The 21,675-nt window shown below is 39.5% G+C and overlaps 1 protein-coding gene across 1 annotated transcript; it reads right to left on the bottom strand.

Annotated features, from left to right (window-relative positions):
• Window positions 1-4,695: 4,695 nt before the first annotated feature.
• rcan3.L (RCAN family member 3 L homeolog) lies at window positions 4,696-19,123 on the bottom strand. Its single transcript, XM_018246783.2, has 6 exons — window positions 18,954-19,123; window positions 11,536-11,670; window positions 8,989-9,191; window positions 7,313-7,486; window positions 6,084-6,255; window positions 4,696-5,004 (listed from the first exon to the last, which is right to left on the bottom strand). Exons 3-6 carry the CDS (start codon window positions 9,187-9,189, stop codon window positions 4,844-4,846), a joined length of 708 nt encoding a protein of 235 aa, XP_018102272.1. The 5' UTR covers window positions 9,190-9,191; window positions 11,536-11,670; window positions 18,954-19,123; the 3' UTR covers window positions 4,696-4,843.
• Window positions 19,124-21,675: the final 2,552 nt, after the last annotated feature.

A 21,675-nucleotide genomic window follows, 5' to 3' on the forward strand; every position in this document is an offset into this window, starting at 1 on the left:
CAAGTGTCCACCTCACTAACTTTAAACCAACCTATGGAATCCAACCACCCAGTGTGTATGCATGAACCATACATAATGTGGAAGTAAAAATACATTCAATATAGAGGCACTACATACAGGGCTTATTTAACAAAGGTCGACTTCCCCCAGAGTTTTCCATCAAAATGTGTTTTGAGCAGGTGAAAGCCCTTCTGTTCTATCAGTTGACCAAGATGACTGTGTCAAACATTTTTTTTTTAGCACAGTACAACTGTATAGGAACATCAGGCTACTTAATACATTTTTGGACAATTATTTTCCACCCTGGACATGGAAAAAGACAATGGGGACCCATTATCCAGAAACCCGTTACCAGAAAGCTCTGAATTACAGGAAGACTGTCTACCATCATTCTTTTTAAAAAAAATTTAGTCTTTCTTAATAATAATAAAACAGTAGCTTGTACTTGATAGTAACTACGCTGCATGAATCCATATTGGAGGAAATACAATCCTATTGGGCTTATTTAATGTTTTTTTTAGTAGATGAACAGTATGGATATCATGCAAACAAGAAAGTCCTTATAACTTAAGTTCCATGTATGGAAGTCTGCTATCAGCGGTAGTGGTCGCTGCCTCCCTTACGCCATAATATATCTTGATCTATTGAAATGGAGACCTCACATGTGTTATTAGTGCATTGCCTTTATTTAGATTTCAGCACAACAGGTTTTTGCAATAAAAGCAAAGCACTGATAACACATGTGAGGTCTCCAGTGCATGGAAAGATTCCTTATCCAGAAATCTTCAGGTCCCTAAGCAGTCTGGATAAATATATCCTATACCTGTAAAACTTACAGGGGGTGATAAAAATTGCAATTATAAATCTGCCCCAAATAATGGTTTCTTTAGTTACCCTTTAATGTTCGTTCTATTTTTGTCAATATTCAAAATCACCTAAATTCAACTAATTTCATAAACTCCTATGTAAATGAAGTTCCACATCATATTAAAAGCACAAATTGATAATACTTGTTTGCAAATCAGTTACACTATAATTCAAAGAAGTATTAAAATGTGTGTCAGAAGACTATACCTTTATACAAACACCATGTTTTTGTCTCTGGACTGAGTCTGCAACAGCTTCTACCACAGTAACCTTACAAAGGACTAACTGTTGGAAAATACTCTATACCAGGAAATAGCTAGACAATACCTGCCCTGCCCTCTACACAAAGGATGTTTATCTTCACAGGCAACAAATAGATAATAGAAAGCATAACCATTTTAAAATATAGAACCTTTTAAAAAGCCTATCTTTAAACAAAGCACTATTGTTAAAAGAAGAAGTGTGAAATGTATAAATAGTATTATTCCTAATTGCATTATGCTGTACACTCCACATACTGCCCTTTCTGGAGATAGAGGTAACTGCCAAAATAAAGGAAAGGTGTGTTACAAGCACAATGAAAGTAGGTGTCTCCACAGAGGTATAATATCTATGTTAATAAAGCAATTAACTTCTCATCATGCTCATGGCCATGTAAAAAATGCTGGTAAGGTTCAGAGGCAAAACTATTTGGCTACTATAGCTACAGGTCGAAGCCTCAATGACCGTCAGGAAAAGTTTGACAGGAGTTACAATCAGAACAGGACCTAGAGTTCTTGGCTTCACATGTGAGGACAAACCAACAAGCACCTCTAAAATTATTCCACCAGTCAGTTTTTATAATAAACTAATGTTTTTGAGCTTGACACAGCTGACAGACAGGGGGATGCACCTGGCATTCAAACATAAGCACTGATCATAGCCTGTCACTTTTTGGACACACTACAGAGCAAAATGCATCAGCACAAGTACAGAGGAAGCAGACCCCACAGTCGTGGGGGGTGTCCTGCAGAACAGGAGGGCCTGAACCATAGAGTCTGCTACCTCTTTAGATACAAGAAATCCCCCTACCCTAGCTGCAATCTTATCTACCCATTGCAAGCACTCAGGGAGTCAGTATCACTTATTGCACTTACACAAAATAATTCCATTCTTAAGGTGGCCATAGACGCACCAATAATATTGTACAAAACACATTTTCGTACGATATGCGGTGCGTGTATGGTGGCAGAAGACTTGGGTATTGGTCGGCTCGTCAACAAAGCCAGAAGGAAAATTTTGATCTCATCTGATTTGAGAGGGCACCTTTGAAGGCACCCGAACATCGGCCATTGTTGGTGCTGAAACATCGGATACAGTTAGAATTGTATTGTTTCTACCTGTATATCTGACAATTTAGTTCTACACATGTGTATTGAAACAAACAATCTTTCTTGGAAAGATCTTTTCCAGGAAAGATTGTAATTGTTACGTCTATGGCCACCATTAGCAATGGGGGAAAAACATATGGCAAGATATTTGCCTATTTACTAGACAAGTGGCCTAGTAAAAGTCCCCAAGCTTTAGTGCTCTTTCAGAACAGTGAATGGCTGAATTATAATGTGAGATTTTATAAACCCCTTCAACTTAGACAGCAAGGTATATCCAAAGCCATAACCTGTGGTGAAAAATTTATATATTAATGGGAGTGAAATGATCCATTAGACAGGGAACACGCTGAATACCTGACAATGGTGAGAATAAACAGTATAGAATCGCAGTCCAGTAGCCAGATCCCATACCAGCTGAACAAGATATTGGAGCAGAGTATTAAATAATTATTAGCCACATGAAAGAAAAATGTAACATACTTTAACATAAACCCAGAAGATTGCAGTATACCCAGCGCACCACATATTATGTAGAAGTTTCCTTTATTTGGGCAGTTTCTACTTCTCATATAGAAGCAACTTGCATTTAAGCTATATTTTATCTCTTGTAAGCCTGCTGCAACCTACATCATTGTATGGTTTTCCTCTAAAAGGGGCACAAATTGTAAAAATGTCATTATGCAGACCTCTTTTCAAATGTCAGCTATCATGTGGCCTGCCACACACTTCTAGATGCCTTTTAGGCTCATTTATGTCCGCAAGAGCAGTCAGCAAAGTGCAATTTCGTTTTTTTCCCCACAATGCCCTTGTAGTTGCAAGGGAGTGATGCGCCTGACACAATTGCACCTAATTCAACAAAAGTAACGCAACTGCTTGTGCATTTCGTTGAAAATCAGATGTATTTGCAGGGAAGTCTGTATGGTATCATTTCCAGTTTTCAGTTTTCAAGTGAGTGGTGTCTGTACCTAATACTTTCAGTCAGAGCTGTGGAGTCGGGAGCAATTTTGAGTATCGGGTGTTGGAGTTGCCAAAAATGTACAGACACCGTCTCCAACTCCTAATAACTTTAAATACAATTATTGAAAATAAATAAATCAGATTTAAGTGCTTCTATGAAGGAAGAAGAAGCTATGGCAGAAGCAATTATGTTTCTAAGAACAATACTTTGGATTGAATTTAGCAGCTATACTACAGTTACATGCCAGGTTCAATTCATATATAAGTTGTTTTAGGTTTTCCAATATGTAGTTTAACTTTAATTTTGGTTTAGAATTACCAAAGGATGTGATTTATATTTTTGAGCTTTGGCAGTGATAAAATGCCTTGTATGTTGTGTACTTCTTTCATCAACATGGAAAATACATTAGGAACAAAAAATGAAAGCATTTTAAAGCAATAAACATATAATATACTATTAACATTCTCTGGTAAAAGCTGTGTGTTTACTTCAGAAAGACTATTATAGATATATAAGCAAGCTGATGTGTAGACAATAGGGCAGCCATTCAAGCTGAAAAAAAGGAGAAAAGACACAGGTTAGCCAGCACATAATAGATAAGCCATGTCCAATACAACGGTGTTTAATCTGTTATGTGCTATGTAACCTGAGCCTTTTCTCCTTTTTCCAGCTTGAATGGCTGCCCCATGGCTACACAGCAGCTTGTTTATATAAACTATAGTAGTGTTTCTGAAGCAAACACACAGCTTTTACCAGTGCAGAGCAACAGTACATTATATTTTAATTACTTTGATACACGTTCAGTTTTTGGTGTTACTATTCTTTTAAAAAACAGAGGAGTTGGAGTTGAAGTCAGAGTCGGAGGTACCATAAACTGAGGAGTCAGAAGATTTATTTACCAACTCCACAGACCTGCTTTCAGTGCAAGTGTGCTGTGTCTATTGATGCTGAGCACAAAGGGAACCCTGAAGCTACAGCCTGATCAAGAGGTGGCAGTAGATCTGGGGTTCCCCTGATTCAATAGGCGCATCAGCAGTCGATTCAGAACTGAAGGCAGGAAGGAATTTTGACAAAAGTACCTTTACTGAAAAGGGGGTTCAATGCACAACTCACTGCGGCGTTAAAGTGCAGAAGTCCCACTGCACTTGCGGATGTAAATGACACCATTTCTGTAGTTATTCAGTAGTGCTACACACCAAATCAGATACAAAAATAAATAAATAGATATTCTTCTGAACTTACATACATATACATGAACACATAAATTCAAAATTTTCATTGTTGGGTTCCGTTCTACTTCACAAACCCATTAGAAGAAGTACTGTCAGGGTGTTTTTTTCTGCTAGGAGAGAATGAACCTTTAAAATCATTAATCATCATGAGCTACAAAATGTTTACTAAAGTTCACACTTTTGCTGCTAACAAAAGATTTAAACACTGATAACACACAGACACACACACATTCACGCACATTAAGCAAATAAAAACATACAAATCCTTAAAAATAAATACAGCATTTATACCACTTTTGATATGATTACCTAGATTGTCTTTAGCTATATACAATGTATGAATAGTAAGAACTACAATTCCCTTTATAGATATATTTTCTGAACATTCTACATTTGAATAGATTAAAAGATTTGGACTAGTTTAAAACTGCAGGAGGTTGAGCAGGGCGCTTTGTCTGTACTATTTTCTGTTTGGGCACCTTTCCGTCATCCTCCTCTTCTTCATTATCACTCTCGCATACGTGAACCACTACGCTGGGTGTGGATTCTGTTCCTGCGTGGAGCTCATACTTCTCTCCTGGTGGAATAAGAGTTTAAATATAAGTACCAGCACTGTTAAGTGATATGTAATTGCAAAAAACCATGTTATCTTTTCTTCTTTAATGAAGAGCTATCGCCACTCATCTTTTACTTTTAACACAACGATCTGTAAAAATAATTTAACTATTCAACAATTTGCATTTGAAAGGAAATCTGGCAACCCTATAAAAGCATTTTGCATGTTTACTTCTGAAAGAGTGTGCCAAGCAATCTGACAGGACCTGCATTGTGTAGCCTGGCAGACATTATGAGGCAATAAACTTTTAAAGCCATCAGCGTGGTCTCCTTCTGCTGTGAATCTATGCAGAGAGAATATGTTATTTTTTATGCTTTTATGTGCTTTTTGAAATGGGGTTATGTTACTGAACTGCCAAATATGAATATATAACTACTTGTTTTTACACAGGCATATATTACTCAGATGCCATTTTGCCCATTTAGTAAGGCAGATGCATTTAATCCCTCCCTCATCTTGTTCCATGTTGAAGTGAAGGATTCTGGGACATGAAGTTCCTCTGCTTTCAAATGAATTTGTGCACTGACCTCCACGGAAAGCAGAAAGACATAAGTCCCAGAATCCATCACTTCAAAATAAAACAATGTAATTTAGGGGTTGAATGACTCTGCCAACCTAAAGGGTGTCATGGAAATGGGTCCTGTGAGTCAGAATCAGACTATCATTATTTCCTCTCAATAACTATAACCATAAATATATAAAATTTCTGGCAGATAAGAGTTTTCGCATCTTTTTGTATATAAGTCCAACTGAATGAGTTTATAGCATGAGTATATATCCTTTTAAATGTGCTATATTTTGAGAAGTGAGAGTATGAAACCAAACGTATCAAAAAAATTGCCCGTGAATTGTAATTAAAAGAAATTTACTTAACTGCATTTGCTCTTCCAATCAACCTGCAATATTTTACCAAATGTAATGAGAATTGGCAGCAGAGTAAATCAGCATCGTTACTTATCAGAGCGTGTTCTGTTTATTTTTCCCTACTGTATAGCACAATGGAAAATTCTAATCATTAAATATAACTTGTTTAAATATACCTGGGCCGAGTTTGGAAACGGCACAGAGCAGATCATAGTTAATAACTGGAGTTGGATCCTCGCTTTGTTTCCACCCTACTGGAGGGGAAGCAGGAGGTGATATCAGAAACTGCTTCGTTGGTTGGGGTGGCAATAGAAAAGATTTCTCACCCTCTTCATTAGTCACTTGCACCTGGAAAGATAAGGTCATCAAATACAGAGATACAAAAAAATGTAGATGCTAATGTTATAGAACCAGCAATAATATGTACAGATTCATTTTAAAATATAACTAAAATAAGTTTAGAACTGTATTTTCTTTCTTTATGGAAAAAAACTATTTCAGTGAAGAACTTCTTTACCCATTCAGTCACTTATACCTTTCCAGGTAATTTTATAATCTACATTACGTTTGTTTGTGCAGCAGTGACACTCAATGGCAAGAGGTTATAACTGCAATTAAAAAGGAGAAGGAAAATCAGTTTGTCTGATCCTTTTCTCGCTAATTTGTACTGATGATCCATTTTTTCCCCAAAAGATATATATTTAAGTAAAATCAGCCTGTCTGCAATTAGGCAGAAGTTTAGAAACTTCTAAATAAAGCTGTATAAGCTTTCATTGGTGCCATCCTACCAGATTTTCTTTAGTTTAGTGCATTTTTTGTGACTTGCCTAGGTATTGTAAGGGGTGGTTCACCTTTATCTTTTAGTATGTTATAGAATGGCTAATTCAAGCAACTTCTCAATTGGCCTTCATTATGTATTTTTTTATAGTTTTTAAATAATTTGCCTTCTTCTTCTGACTCTTTCCAACTTTCAAATGGGGGTCACTAATCCCATCTAAAAACAAATGCTCTGTAAGGCAATTTATTGATATTGCTACTTTTTATTACTCATCTTTCTATTCGGGCCTCTCCTATTCATATTTCAGTCTTTTATTCAAATCAATACATAGTTGGCAGGGTAAATTGGACCCTAACAACCAGATAGCTAAAATTGGAAACTGGAGAGCTGCTGCTTAATAAGCTAAATTACCCAAGAACCACAAATAATATAAAAAAAAACAATTGCAAATTATCTCAGAATATGACTCTCTACATCATACTAAAAGTAAATTTTATGGTGATCAACCCCTTTAAGGACAGTATCAAGAACATGTAATTATAATACAGAAATACATTTGCTTAGTTTAGTTCAGAACTGCCACACTTTGCTATAATTGTTAAGATTACAATAACAATTGTTTGTTACCTGTGCAAAGTATAATTTTAACTTTTTCCCATTGAAATCGGATTCATGCAGTTCAATTCTTGCCCTTGCTGCAGCTTCTGGGTTGCTGAAGTTAATTCTCACTCGCCTGAAGCTTTTGAACAGCTGGAATGATACCTGCTCATCATATATTCTGAAAAGAGCAGTAAATCTTTCCTGCGGGGAAAACAGCAACAGTGTGGTCTCTATTTTCTTATTTCAACAGCACACCGTCCAAATAACCTTAACTTGAAAATTCTCACATTTCTAAGGATTTGTTGCCAATGCTGAATGCAAAATTGTGGATACACTTAATTGTCTTCCTGCAACAATTTATTAATTACGGTACTGGAACAGCCTTCATTTTAATTAAAATCTTGGATCTCAAATCGGACCCCAGGATTAAAGAGTTTTAAACCTTTAAGGTCAACAGATAGTACAATCGATGGTTGACACAGAACTGCCTGCAGGGTGCCTTTCCTGTAGATTCTACATTTCTAAATGATCTTGAAGTCTGTGGGAAAAGCACATTGCCTAGCAAAGTAAAGTACACTGGCCAGACCTTTATGACAGTGGTTTCCAAACCGTGAGGCTGCCCCCTGAGCGTGGGTGCTTGGATCCATGAGGGCCAGTTAAGGTAAGATTTGTGTTGAATGATTATTTGCTCTCCTAGATACACTTGAAAGACCAGTTGATCTGTGACCAAAAGTCTTACTCACCAATGTTTTTATACATCTGTAATGTTGTTATAAGCTAAAGGGTGCCCTAACTAAAGGTTGGAGTTTTGCATAGAAACATATTTTTTTCTTTGACTCTTTCTGACCAAACCACAAAATAATGATGGGCTTATGGGATCAAAAACTGGCAATAAACTCTATGCAAATTATGTAGCAAGTCAGCCTACTGACTTGCTACATCAACTGTCCTGCATTTATATGTACTAAAACAGGCTCATGGGCATTTAAATATGTAAACTGCAGTTTGTACAGGTATAGTGCAGCTTCTACAGACATGTGTCTCTTCTGCCTACCCCTAGTTCTGGACCTGTTACAGAATGGTCACACAAGTGTAAAACTACAGGTCCTATGCATTCTGCATAATAGATCCTATACCATTAGCACTTAGGGAAAGGTCACATGGGATGTTTTTAGAATTGCGTATTCGAGAGTAAATACGCACAAAATACTGAAAATAATGGAATACACACTATAGCAAATTATCATGCGCATGTGGTTTCATTGGTGTATTTACGCTCGACCGCATGTTTTTAAAAACGCAACGTAAAAATGACCAATGTGACCTTGTTTTCATGGTGTACCTGGCAAATTTACAGGTTTAATAGAATAGTTGCCAAGCACAAAAAAATTGTTTATGTTATTTGCATCTAAAATGTCATGCTTCCTCTAAAGGCACTTGTGGAAAGAGAAACAGATGGTGTTTTACCAGACTGCAAGGGACAAGGCTTTTGTATGTGTATTAGTAAATGGAAAATCTTTTCCACTTAACTGAATTGATTTTTATGCCCACTTTTTATAATACGACTATTCCCAGTTATGGGAGATCAATACAGAAAATGGGCTATTCTCTTTTTATATCCACACAAACAGAAACCAGAAACAAATCTGTGAAAGGTAGTTCAGTGATCTCAGCTGACAAATGTATAACAAATAAACACAAACCTTCTGCTCTTCCATTTCAAAGACAGAATCATGAACACTACAAGCAAAAAGCGAAGTGGGGAGATCACTGAGATCCATCAGCTCCTCAAGGTCCTCATCATTTTCCCCAAAAATCATTTCCTCCTCCTCTTCCTCCTCTTCTTGGTCACTGCTATAAACGTCAGAGCTCTCGTTCCAAGACTTCATGGTATCCCTTAGCATGGCTGTTATTTATAGATGTTTTGAACAAGCAGTTAAAAACAACCTGGAGAACGATTAATGCAATCATGCTTCAGTATTCTATGCATAAAGCATGGCCAGATTTATGTAGCGGGCGCTCGTTGCCCATCGCCCCTAGGCCTGCTGTCACTTATCACCCCTCACATTTATTCGTGCAAACCTGAAAAATTTTCATCATTGGGTCTGGAACACCAGGGACTGGAGCATGGGAAATATAGAAAAAAAAATATCTCCTGTACATCCCCAGTGCTTTGGAGCCATTGTGGCTGGGCAGCCTTTGTGGCCTTTTCCATAAATCCAGGTCTGTTAAGCACAGGAGAGTTAGGCATGCAGTACTGCATCAGCACTTTTCTGTGTGGTGTTGCTTAGCTGCTTCTTGGAATCAGGTCATCGTCAGAAGTACAAAATTCAGTGTATGGAAACAACCATGTTTGTTAAAATATATCAACGGTTGGCTAGAAATCTCAGAGAAATGAATAGAGGGGGATTTGTTGATGTTAGTTTATGGTTTTCACATCAAATGCCTGTTCTTAGTCGATAACAATCACATGTAAATGAAAATATCTTCTACATTTGAGAGCTAATTTACTAAACAAGTGCAAAGTGCAAAAAAAAGTGCTATTAGCCATGTTTCTTTGATAGAATTCCAGTGTAATTACCATTGCCACACTTAGATATTCTCTGAAATGTTCTGAGAGAAATTGTCTGTGTCCACAGATGATGAAAATTCCTCATCGTATATGCGGAAGAGATCATTCATAAATGGTGCAGTTTTGACTGTGCAAAGTGATTTTTTTTTAAAAAAACTATTGGGGTGCAACTAGGGTTGCCACCTAACCCCTTTAAAACCAAATACATATGGTATACACAGCCTAGATGGCTAATTAGCAATTCATTTAGATGCATGCTGCAGACTGAACTGATTTATGTGCAGCCATGCATCATACAGTACATCTAAATGAATTGCTAATTAGCCATGTAGGCTGTGTATTTAATTTGTGTTCGGTTTTAAAGGAGTGAGGTGGCAATCCTAGGTGCAACACTTGCAACAGGTTATCTATACCAACTAATCAGCAGGTTGACTGATCACCAGTTTAAAAGAAAGTAGGGTGCTGGATTTAGGCACTACTCCCCTCACCCTCCCCACTCGGAGTCACATGGTATGTGCGCATAGACTGTCACTGATTGGATCAGAGAGATACCCCCCTCACACACAGCTCTTCTACCGAATTGCACATCAAATATCAAGTGTAAAGCTGAGAGCTTTCAAAAGTGTTCTATAATGCTTATCAGTGCATTGACCTGTGCACCATTTCCAGTGAACAGCAAAAAGTGCAGGCAAAATTACTTTCCTCAGATATCCATCTTTTTTTTGGGTTTATATATGCCAACTGACACTTATTTCCAAGGTCCATCCCTATTAGGGTTACACCGAATCCAGGATTCAGTTCGGTATTTGGCCAGGATTCGGCCTATTTCAGAAGGATACGGATTCGGGCGAATCCTTCTGGCCGGCCGAACCAAATCTGAATCCTAATTTGCATATGCAAATTAGGGACAGGGAGGGAAATTGCACGACTTTTTGTCTTCCGGTATTCAGCCGAATCTTTTGCGAAGGATTCGGGGGTTCGGCCGAATCCAAAATAGTGCATTCAGTTTATCCCTAATCCCTATGTTTGTTAGAGGAAATGGTTGTTTGACAAATATCCAATTTTTTATGCGGGCTTTTGTTATTCTGTAATGTTTACTAGTTGGTTGTAACTATTCTAAGAAATTGTGCCATATATTATCTATCAAGATGTTATTTGATAGATGCATCACATTGGGGGCTCCATGCTTTAGACCCTGTATTTAGCTGAGATGGTCCTGTGCAAGAGCTGCAATCAATGAGCTTTTTATGCTTTTATATACTCTTATGGGATCATCGCCAATCCCAGGCCTCTTTAGTGTTCTTTCACTAGATGGTTCAATTTCTTTGAAACAACTGTAGCAAAAGCAATAGCTCTGGATGCACACCTAATTACATACAAAACTCAATTAGCAGGTTTCAGACTGATGCAAGATGTATTTATCTTTGTAAAAGGGTTTCAAAGAGAATAAGTTTATAATATATGAAAAATCCAAGGACAATAAGTAAAAAGTATGAGACAATGGAAATTAAGTGTTCAATAATGAATGGTTCCTTCGAGCACAACCTTATTAGACTAATAATATGATTTAGACTTCTCCATTCCTATAACACATACTGTACTTGGATAATAGCCAAGCAAATTTCTTTGAATGGATTTGAACTGGGAACTTCACTGCTCATTGGCTTGTCTTCCTTACCTGTAATCTTAGGAGGTTATCTGCACTTCCCAGATATTACACAGCAATGTTCACATCACTTGTATGCTGCTCTGATCCAGGCTGGTCCCCACAGCATTCACCTCAGATGCAGTATGGTTAGGAGTCTTTACAGACCTATGTAGTAATCAGTAATCAAAAGTCAGTAATAGCACAAACAAAATGAACTTTAATAACGCACAAACTTCACATTGTCATTGGTTATTCTGAAACATTAGTGGGATTCATAATAGTGGCGTTATGAACGACAATATAACACAATTAATGCCACATTCACAAAACTGAAGTGAGGCGTATGTGACCATTACATTCTTTTCCTATCAATCCTACTTTTTTCCATTTTTACTCTATAAATTGTGAATCATCTCCCTGCCCCTTCTAAGTATCTCTAGTCAGGGTCACCTGGTTGTTTTCCTCCTCTGATTTTATCTCTGGTTGACCTGCTCGCCGTTTTCCGAACTTGGGGGCCAGCAAAAGTTTAGTGATGGTTAGAGTCAGGCCTTGTGCTGAACATACTTTTTTGCCTATTGTTTTTATCAAAAAAGATCTATGGATTTTATTATTGTTTAGCTAAACAGGGCAAACAGGGAAACTGAAGCCACTCCATGTTATTTGATTATCTGACCATCGACCAGAGCTCAGATAAACAGAAGTGCAATATGCTGAGCTCTGGTAATGTAATTATCTACCTTGCAAGGGACAAACATGGAGTAGCTGCAGTTTCCCTGTTTGCAGTGTTTAGCTCCAGAAATAACAAAAAACACACATTTTTTTTTAAATTGAAACAATATGGAAAAGTATGTTCAGCACAGGCTGTATTAATTAAACGCTTGTCGAAATGGGGGAACTAATGTAAACTGCCACTTTACAAGAAACAGCAAATGCAGACCATAAAAAGATAACCTGTCATGTATGAGAAATGGCAGCTTAACAATATCTTGCGTGTGTGTGTGTGTATATTTATATAAATATATATATCATATACAGTATATAATGTCCTGCAGGAGCATATCCGAGGAAGCTTTTTTTATGGTGCTAAACACTGCATATCATTTTCAGTTTAGTAACTTCCCTGCAGCTCTCTACCCGCCACAGGAAACCCTCTAATGCTGTTCTCTTGCCTAGTGATTTAAAAGGTGCATACAAGGCTGGGCGGACTGTTTACAGAAAGTCTCCTTTTGTGGTCTATTTAGGAAGAGTGTGGCTTCAGAGCCTGGTTCAGTAGAAAGCAAGATTGCTCTGAGCTGTATCCTGGGTAAAATAATACTTTTTATGCAGTCAGCACTGGTAAGCAATTAAACAGTGCATCAAAAAGTATTACATATTTTCTTTGTGCCCACATTCACATATATAAGGGTTCAAATGAACACTCTACAGATCAATTGCTGAGCTTTTTTTAGCATGACACATAGGGCAGATTTATAAAAATGTGAGATTAGACCTTTACCACTGAAAAAAACACCCACTTTCTATTCATTCCTATGGGATGTGCAAAAACAAATGTATCAATGGGTGAAAATTAGAGTTCACCATTTGATTAATGTGATTTTAAAAATCCCATAGGAATGAATTGAAAGTGGGTGAGTTTTTCTGTGTTAAACTCTAATCTCACATTTTGATAAAACTGTCCCACAGTTTCCTGTGTTCTGTAAACAGAACATTAAAGCTAGAATGCTTCACACATAACACGTCAAAATAGTATCCTTCAATGCCCAAAATAAATTCTAAAATGCAAGTCTGCTTAGACAAAAAGCTGCACCTTTTTTATTTTATTATACCTCCCAACTGTCCCGTTTTTAGACCCAGTCCCTCATTTGTACTGGAAAGTGTTGTTTTTCTCTGCACTGAACAGTCAGAAACCCCCCCCCCGAGTTTCTAACTTAATTGGCTTTTGGCAGAGAGCCCAGAACAGCCACAACAGAAGATAAGATACATTTGTAACAATTTCTACATAAGCAAATAAGTAATTGTAACAATATAAGATAACAGGTCCCTTGGGAGAAGTTAGACTCACAGCTTAAAGGGCAATTCACCTTCATTAGCAAAACTGTAATAACTAAATAACAACACAGAAATATGTTCAAACTTTCATAACCTGCCAAATTTTGTAAAATGATCATGGTAATTAGGGGGTGTGGCCACAAAAACGGGCGTGGTTAAAGAACATATAGCCGCGTTACGTTCTACAACTTTTTCTGTCCCTCTTTTTATTTCCAAAATGTTGGGAGGTATGTTAGAATTCTATAAGAATTCAGTGGAGCTAAGTTATTACATTGAACCATGCCTACTATAGGCAACTTCCATGGTATGATTTAACACCTATGGTGGCATAGTAATGTTGTAATGTAAGGGTTTGCTTATTCAGGTTCTTTAGGACAGAAACAACAATTATAACTTACAGTAGAACCTCCATTTTAAGTTTTTCAGGGGACCAGAAAAAATGGTGTAAAAATCCAGGAAAATGTACAATCAGGGAAATGTATTATGCATAATATATAGGTGGAACCACAAAACAACAATTTAAAATGAGGGAAAACTATGGTGCTTGACTCCTAAAACAATGTAGCAAATTCCAGAGAACTCACTTCTGCTATATTGATTCAAGAGTCAGAACCAGAGAAAACAATAAACAAATCTGTCCCATGTGAGCAGTCACAGGCAGATATGGTGCATTATTCAAGATCACTGGCCCAAGGTATTAGGTAAGTGATTGTAATCACTGGGGGTGCCTAACATTTGGCACCCCCCAGTGATTTAACCTTTCCTTCTCCTTTAAAGGAGAACTAACCCCCCCAATACGAAAAGCCCCTACCTACTACCCTAGAGAGGATCCCAACCTGTTCCCCCCCTGCATAGTTCATTACCCTTGAAAGTGTCCCAAATACATTGCTCATGTATGGGTGCAGAGTAAGCGCAGCAGAGCTCATGGGCGCCATCTTTTAGATCTTTGGTCTCCATCTGTAAGGAACACCATATTGGTGCATGCGTAGTTGGAGCAGTCTTACAGTTTGTAGCAACTGTGCAAGCGCCAAAAGTGCAGTGAATTGCCAAAGGGAAGGAAAACGACCCAAAGAAGACTGAAGATCTGGAAGATGCCGCCCATGAGCTCCACTGCACTTACTCTGCACCGATACGCGAGCAATGTATTTGGGGCACTTTCAAGGGTAATGAACTATGCAGGAGGGAAGCAGGGTGGGAGACTATCTAGGTAGTAGGTAGGGGCTTTTCTTATTGGGGGTTTAGTTCTCCTTTAAAGGAGAAGGAAAGGTTAAATCACTGGGGGTGCCAAAGTTTGGAGCCCCCAGTGATTACAAAGTGGTCACATACTGAATACCCAGGGCCAGTGCTCCTGTTAGCAGAATAATGCACCGTATGTGCCTGTGACTGCTCGCATGGGACAGATTTCAACCAGAAAATACTTTCTTACTTTTCAACTAAAATCCAAAGTTAATGACTGAGAATAATTTATCATGCTTTGTACATTTCTAACTGCCTTCCCTCACTAGGACTTATTTAGATAAATAACAGATATCTTAGGTAACATAATTCTAGCAGCTTTCCAAAATGCATTTATTCCACAGTTTCAATAGTTTTGAAGTGATTTGTACATCTAGTAGCAAGTCAAAGCAAAATTGTCTGTTCTCTGGTCCTGACTTTTAAAACAATGTAGCAGAAGTCAGCCCTCTTTCACATCTGTTATTAGAAATAACATTTACAAATAACTTTAAGGCCATTAGATATTTTAAATAGAGATTATATATATATATATATATATATATATATATATATATATATATATATATATATATATATATATATATATATATATATATATATATATATATATATAGGAAAATTACCTAAAAATAGTCTCTCATTATTTGAAAAAACACAATATGTTTTTGGGTGGAACTAGTTTAACATTTGTTATATATGCAAGGTTCTCTAGTCCCAGATAGTAGCAATTACAATAAGATCCTGCCTCTAGGACATGCTTGTGAATATCTGAAATAACATGCTGAGCTTTTCCAAATAATCTCACTGAAATCAGCAGCCGCAGCACAGCACTGACCCTCTCACTGGATTAGAATGAAATACCCATAGCAACTGCATAACATCCCTGTGCCTATAAGCCACAATGTTCACCTTTCTAGGTGCCCACACCTTCCAGGGTTATGGCTAATGAAAGCACTGTTGTCTAGGACATTTCCTTGAAAACCTACCCAATGCAGTGTCCTAGGTACAGGTTCTTTGCCACCCCCTGTATACCTCATGCATATGTAACATACAATAAATAATTGAATAACGTAAGTCATTTTAGGAACCCAAAGACCATGTTGTGTGCAGCAGTTACCTTAGTACCCTTTTGTGTCTGCTCCCACACACCGCATCCCCAGCACCGTCCTTTGCTTGAGGAGACAGTTGCCAAGTACTTTCTTGACAGACAAGGCACCCAGCCAATAAAAATAGCTGCCAGGCAAATCTCCTCCAAACAGCTATCCTGCTGCTTCCAGATGGGCGGAGACTAATGCTTATAACCAGGTAGTGCAAATAGACCTTGTAGCTTGAAACCTCGAATTCTATTGGCTTTTCCTCACAATGCATCTGATTGGATGTCTCATCTCCCCTATCCTATTCGATGTGAAGCTGTGTGTTTAGATATTATAGTGTGTGTGTTGATCGGCAACGTAAGGAGTGGAGTAGAAGCTATGCTAGTGAGGCACAATAAGGGGCTTTAGTTTAGAAGTGAGTTATCACATTAGAAAGGCTAAAGGCAAGGGGGGCTGGAGGGAGTGGTGCCCTGGAAGAACAATGAGGCAAGGACAGTGTTAAAAGCAAGTGGGAATCAAGCTTAATTAGAGGCGTAGTAATGCTGGCTTTATTATTAACCTGCTTATTTTAAAAAAAAAGGAGGGAGCCATAGCAAGAGAGGATCGCTTAACATGTAGAAATAGGAAGGTCATAAGTATACTTGGCTTCAGAGAGACAGAAGAAAGCACAAGGAAATTTGCAGCAGGGAATGATAAGAGAAAGGAAACTGTTTCACTGCAGCCTCAGCCCTAAGTCCCTTCCAGGCTACCTCAGTAATGAATCTCTTGCTTTGAGTCAGTCTCTTCTAAAATGCTGAGCATGCACCTATACTCCCTGCCCTTGACTCATAGCCTTTTTTGATTAGTGGAGTATGAGGTGATATTTGTCCCAAATACATTCTGTGTACAAAAATATCCCTAGTACACAGAATGCATGTCTTGGTACATAAGGATATGTGACATATACACAGATAAAAAAATATACAATTAACCCAGCATCGGACTGGGGGCCTTGGGCCCACCGGGCCACTATTTCAGGGGCCCCCACACCCCCCATGTCACAAACCCCTTAGGCCTCCTCCTCAACCACCCCTGCAGCAACCCACCTCCCTCCTGTTGTGTTCCATTCTATTGGTTCCACAATTGGTCCCTCGCAGCAGCAAACAGCTTAGGCTCCAACCGCAAACAACCCCCACCACGTACAAACTGCACAAATCTTGAGAGGTCGAGGGAGCAGATCTGTGCACAAATACTTATGTACTCTAAGAGACATTCATTCTGTGTACTAGGGATATTTATGTATACAATGTAATTGGGACAAACGGCATCCCATAGCAGACTGTGCAGCAAGTTTCTCTTTATTGCTGCAACAGACAGCATTGATTCACGAGTCAGAACCACAGAAAACGATAAACAAATCTGTCCCATGTGATCAGTCACAGGCAGATACGGTGCATTATTCTGCTAACATGAGCACTGGCCCAGGGTATTAGGTAAGTTAATGTGATCATTGGGGGTGCCTAACATTTGGCACCCCCAGTGATTTAACCTTTCCTTCTCCTTTAAAGGAGACCTAAACCCCCCCCAATAAGAAAAGCCCCTACCTACTACCCTAGATAGTCTCCCACCCTGCTTCCCCCCTACAAATTTCATTACCCTTGAAAGTGTCCCAAATACATTGCTCATGTATGGGTGCAGAATAAGCGCAGCAGAGCTCATCGGTGCCATCTTCCGGATCTTCGGTCTTCATCTGTAAGGAACGCAGAATTGTCGCATGAGCGGTTGGAGCAGCCTTCCTGTTTGTAGCAACTGCTCATGCGCCAAAAGTGCAGTAGATTGCCAAAGGGAAGGAAGAGGACCCAAAGATCTGGAAGATGCTGACCATGAGCTAAGCTGCACTTACTCTGCACCGATACGTGAGCAATGTTTTTTGGACACTTTCAGGGGTAATGAATTATGGGGGGGGTTAAGCAGGGTGGGAGACTATCAAGGGTAGTATGTAGGGGCTTTTCTTATTGGGGGGGTTTAGTTCTCCTTTAAAGGAGAAAGAAAGGTTAAATCACTGGGAGGTGCCAAAAGTTAGGCACCCCCAGTGATTAAAATCACTTACCGGTACCTAATATCCTGGGCCAGTGCTCCTGTTAGCAAAATAATGCACAGTATCTGCCTATGACTGCTCACATGGGACGGATTTCAGCCAGAAAATACTTTCTTACTTTTCAAATAAAATCTAAAGTTAATGACTGAGAATAATTTATCATGCTGTGTACATTTTTAACTGTCTTCCCTCACTAGGACTCAGGGGCAGTCCAGACTGGCCAGGCGCCCCAGGCAACCAGACAGGCCGCGCAGCCCCCGCCACAGAGTACTGCGTCACGGCACATGCGCGCTGCCAGCCATGTCACTTTGCACGCCACCCTCCCCTATCTTAGGCACGAGCACAAAGAACAGGACTCCAGACCGGACTGGGGTAGGCAGCAGTTAAAGGAACGTGCCTACCCCTAGTCCCGGCCCTGCTAGGACTAGGACATATAAATGAATAACAGATATCTTAGTTAATATAATTCTAGCAGCTTTCCAAAATGCATTTATTCCACAGTTTCAATAGTTTTGAAGCTATTTGTACTTCTAGTAGCAAGTCAAAGCAAAATGTTCTGTTCTCTGGTCCTGACTTTTAAAACAATGTGTCTGTTTTTGGGTGGAACCAGTTTAACATTTGTTGTATATGCAAGGTTCTCTAGTCCAGTAGCAATTACAATAAGATCCTGCCTCTAGGACATGCTTATGAATATCTGAAATAACGTGCTGAGCTTTTCTATATAATCTCACTAAAATCATCAGCCGCTGCACAGCGCTGACCCTCTCACTGGATTAGAATGAAATACCCATAGCAACTGCATGGCATCCCTGAGCCTATAAGCTACGATATTCACCTTTCTAGGTGCCCACACCTTCCAGGGTTATGGCTAATGAGAGCACTGTCATCTAGGGCATTTTCTTGATAACCTACCCAATGCAGTGTCCTAGGTACAGGTTCTTTGCCACCCCCTGTATACCTCATGCATATGTAACATACAATACTATCAGTACCATTTTGTGCCTGCTCCTACGTCGCATCCCCAGCACCGTCCTTTGCTTGAGGAGACAGTTGCCAAGTACTTTATCGACAGACAACGTGCCAAGCCAATAAAAATAGCTGCCAGCGATTCGCCTCCAAACATCTATCGTGCTGCTTCCAGATGGGCGGAGACTAATGCTTATAACCAGGTAGTGCAAATAGACCTTGTAGCCTGAGACCTCAAATTCTATTGGCCTTTCCTCACAATGCATCTGATTGGATGTTTCATCTCCCCTATCCTATTTGCTGTGAAGCTGTGTGTTTAGTTAATATAGTGTGTGTGTGTGTGTGTGTGTGTGTGTGTGTGTTGATTGGCAACGTGAGGAGTTTAATATGGAGTAGAAGCTATGCTAGTGAGGTTGAGGCACAATAAGGGGCTTTCGTTTAGAAGTGAGTTATCACATTAGAAAGGCTAAAGGCAAGGGGGGCTGGAGGGAGTGGTGCCCTGGAAGAACAATGAGGCAAGGACAGTGTTAAAATCAAGTGGGAATCAAGCTTAATAAGAGGCTAGTAATGCTGGCTTTATCATTAACCTGCTTGTTTTAAAAAAAGGTGGGAGCCGCAGCAAGAGAGGGCCCCTTAACATGCAGAAATACGAAGGTCATAAGTATACTTGGCTTCAGAGAGCCAGATGAAAGCACAAGGAGGATTGAAGCAGGGAATGATAAGAGAAAGGAAACAGTTTCACTGCAGCCTCAGCCCTTGGTCCCTTCCAGGCTACCTCAGTAATGAATCTCTTGCTTTGAGTCAGTCTCTTCTAAACTGCTAAGCATGCACCTATACTCCCTGACTCATAGCCTTTTTCGATTAGTAGAGTATGGGGTGCCATTTGTCCCAAATACATTCTGTATGCAAAAATATCCCTAGTACACAGAATACATGTCTCAGTACATAAGAATTTGTGACCATATACACAGATATAAAAATATATAATTGACCCAGCATCGGACTAGGGGACTTGGGCCCACTGGGCTGCTATTTCAGGGGCCCCCACATCCCCCGTGCCCCCAAGTCACAAACACCTTGGGCCTCTGCCCCAACCACCTCTACAGCAACCCACCCCCCTCCCGGGGGTGTTCCACTGTATTGATGCCGCAATTGGGCCCACGCAGCCCCAGCCGCAAACCCCTTGGGCCCCAATTGCAACCAAGCCCCCTGGGACCCCCCCCCACCATGTGCCAGGGTATTAGGTAAGTGATTGTAATCACTGGGGGTATGTAACATTTGGCACCCCCCAGTGATTTAACCTTTCCTTCTCCTTTAAAGGACAACTAAACCCCCAATAATAAAAGCCCATACCTACTACCCTAGATAGTCTCCCCACCCTGCTTCCCCCCTGAATAATTTATTACCCTTGAAAGTGTCCCAAATACATTGCTAACGTATCAGTACAGAGTAAAGGTAGGACTCCACGATTCATTATCCTTGAAAGTGACCCAAATAAATTGGTCACGTATCGGTGCAGAGTAAGTGCAGCGACAAAAATAAGGTAAGAGATGGAATTGTCGCATGGTGTCGCAGCGTTGATCCGAAGAGACACGACTGTTGGATGCAGAGGCTGCACGCTGCATCCGACAGTCGCGTTGGATCAACGATGCGACACCATGCAACAATTCTATCTCTTACCTTATTTTTGTGGCATGCGTTTTGTCGCAGCGCTTCTCATCGCAACAAAATTGTTCATGGAGTCCTACCCTTAGTGCAGTGGAGCTCATGGGCGCCATCTTCTGGATCTTCGGTGTTCATCTGTAAGGAATGCTGTATTGGCGCATGCACAGGTGGAGCAGTCTTCCAGTTTGTAGCAACTGCATATGCACTAAAAGTGCAGTGAATTGCCAAAGGGAAGGAAGAGGACCCGAAGAAGACTGAAGATCTGGAAGATGGCATCCATGAGCTCTGCTGCACTTACTCTGCACCGATACACGAGCAATTTACTTGGGACGCTTTCATGGGTAATGATCTATTTAGGGGGGAAGCAGGGTGGGGAGACTATCTAGGGTAGTAGGTAGGGGCTTTTCTTATTGGGGGTTTAGTTCTCCTTTAAAGGAGAAGGAAAGGTTATATCACTGGGGGTGCCAAAGTTAGGCACTCCCAGTGATTACAAAGTGGTCACATACTGAATACCCAGGGCCAGTGCTCCTGTTAGCAGAATAATGCACGGTATGTGCCTGTGACTGCTCACATGGGACAGATTTCAGCCAGAAAACACTTTCTTACTTTTCAACTAAAATCCAAAGTTAATGACTGAGAATAATTTATCATGCTTTGTACATTTCTAACCGTCTTCCCTCACTGGGACTTATATAAATGAATAACAGATATCTTAGGTAATATATTTCTAGCAGCAAAATGGATTTTTTCCACAGTTTCAATAGTTTTGAAGTTAAAGCAAAATTGTCTGTTCTCTGGTCCTGACTTTTAAAACAATGTAGCAGAAATCAGCCCTCTTTCACATCTGTTAATAGCAATTAAATTTACAAATAACTTTAAGGCCATTAGATATTTTAAATTGATATATATTGGACAATTGCCTTAAATTGTCCAATATATATCAATTTAAAATATCTAAGGCAATTGTCCAGATATTGGACAATTGCCTTAAATACAGTCTCTTTCATTATTTGAAAAAACACAATCTGTTTTTGGGTGGAAGCAGTTTAACATTTGTTGTATATGCAAGGTTCTCAAGTCCCA

Source organism: Xenopus laevis, chromosome 2L (assembly GCF_017654675.1).
Source record: "Xenopus laevis strain J_2021 chromosome 2L, Xenopus_laevis_v10.1, whole genome shotgun sequence".
In the NCBI taxonomy this organism is placed as follows: domain Eukaryota; kingdom Metazoa; phylum Chordata; class Amphibia; order Anura; family Pipidae; genus Xenopus; species Xenopus laevis.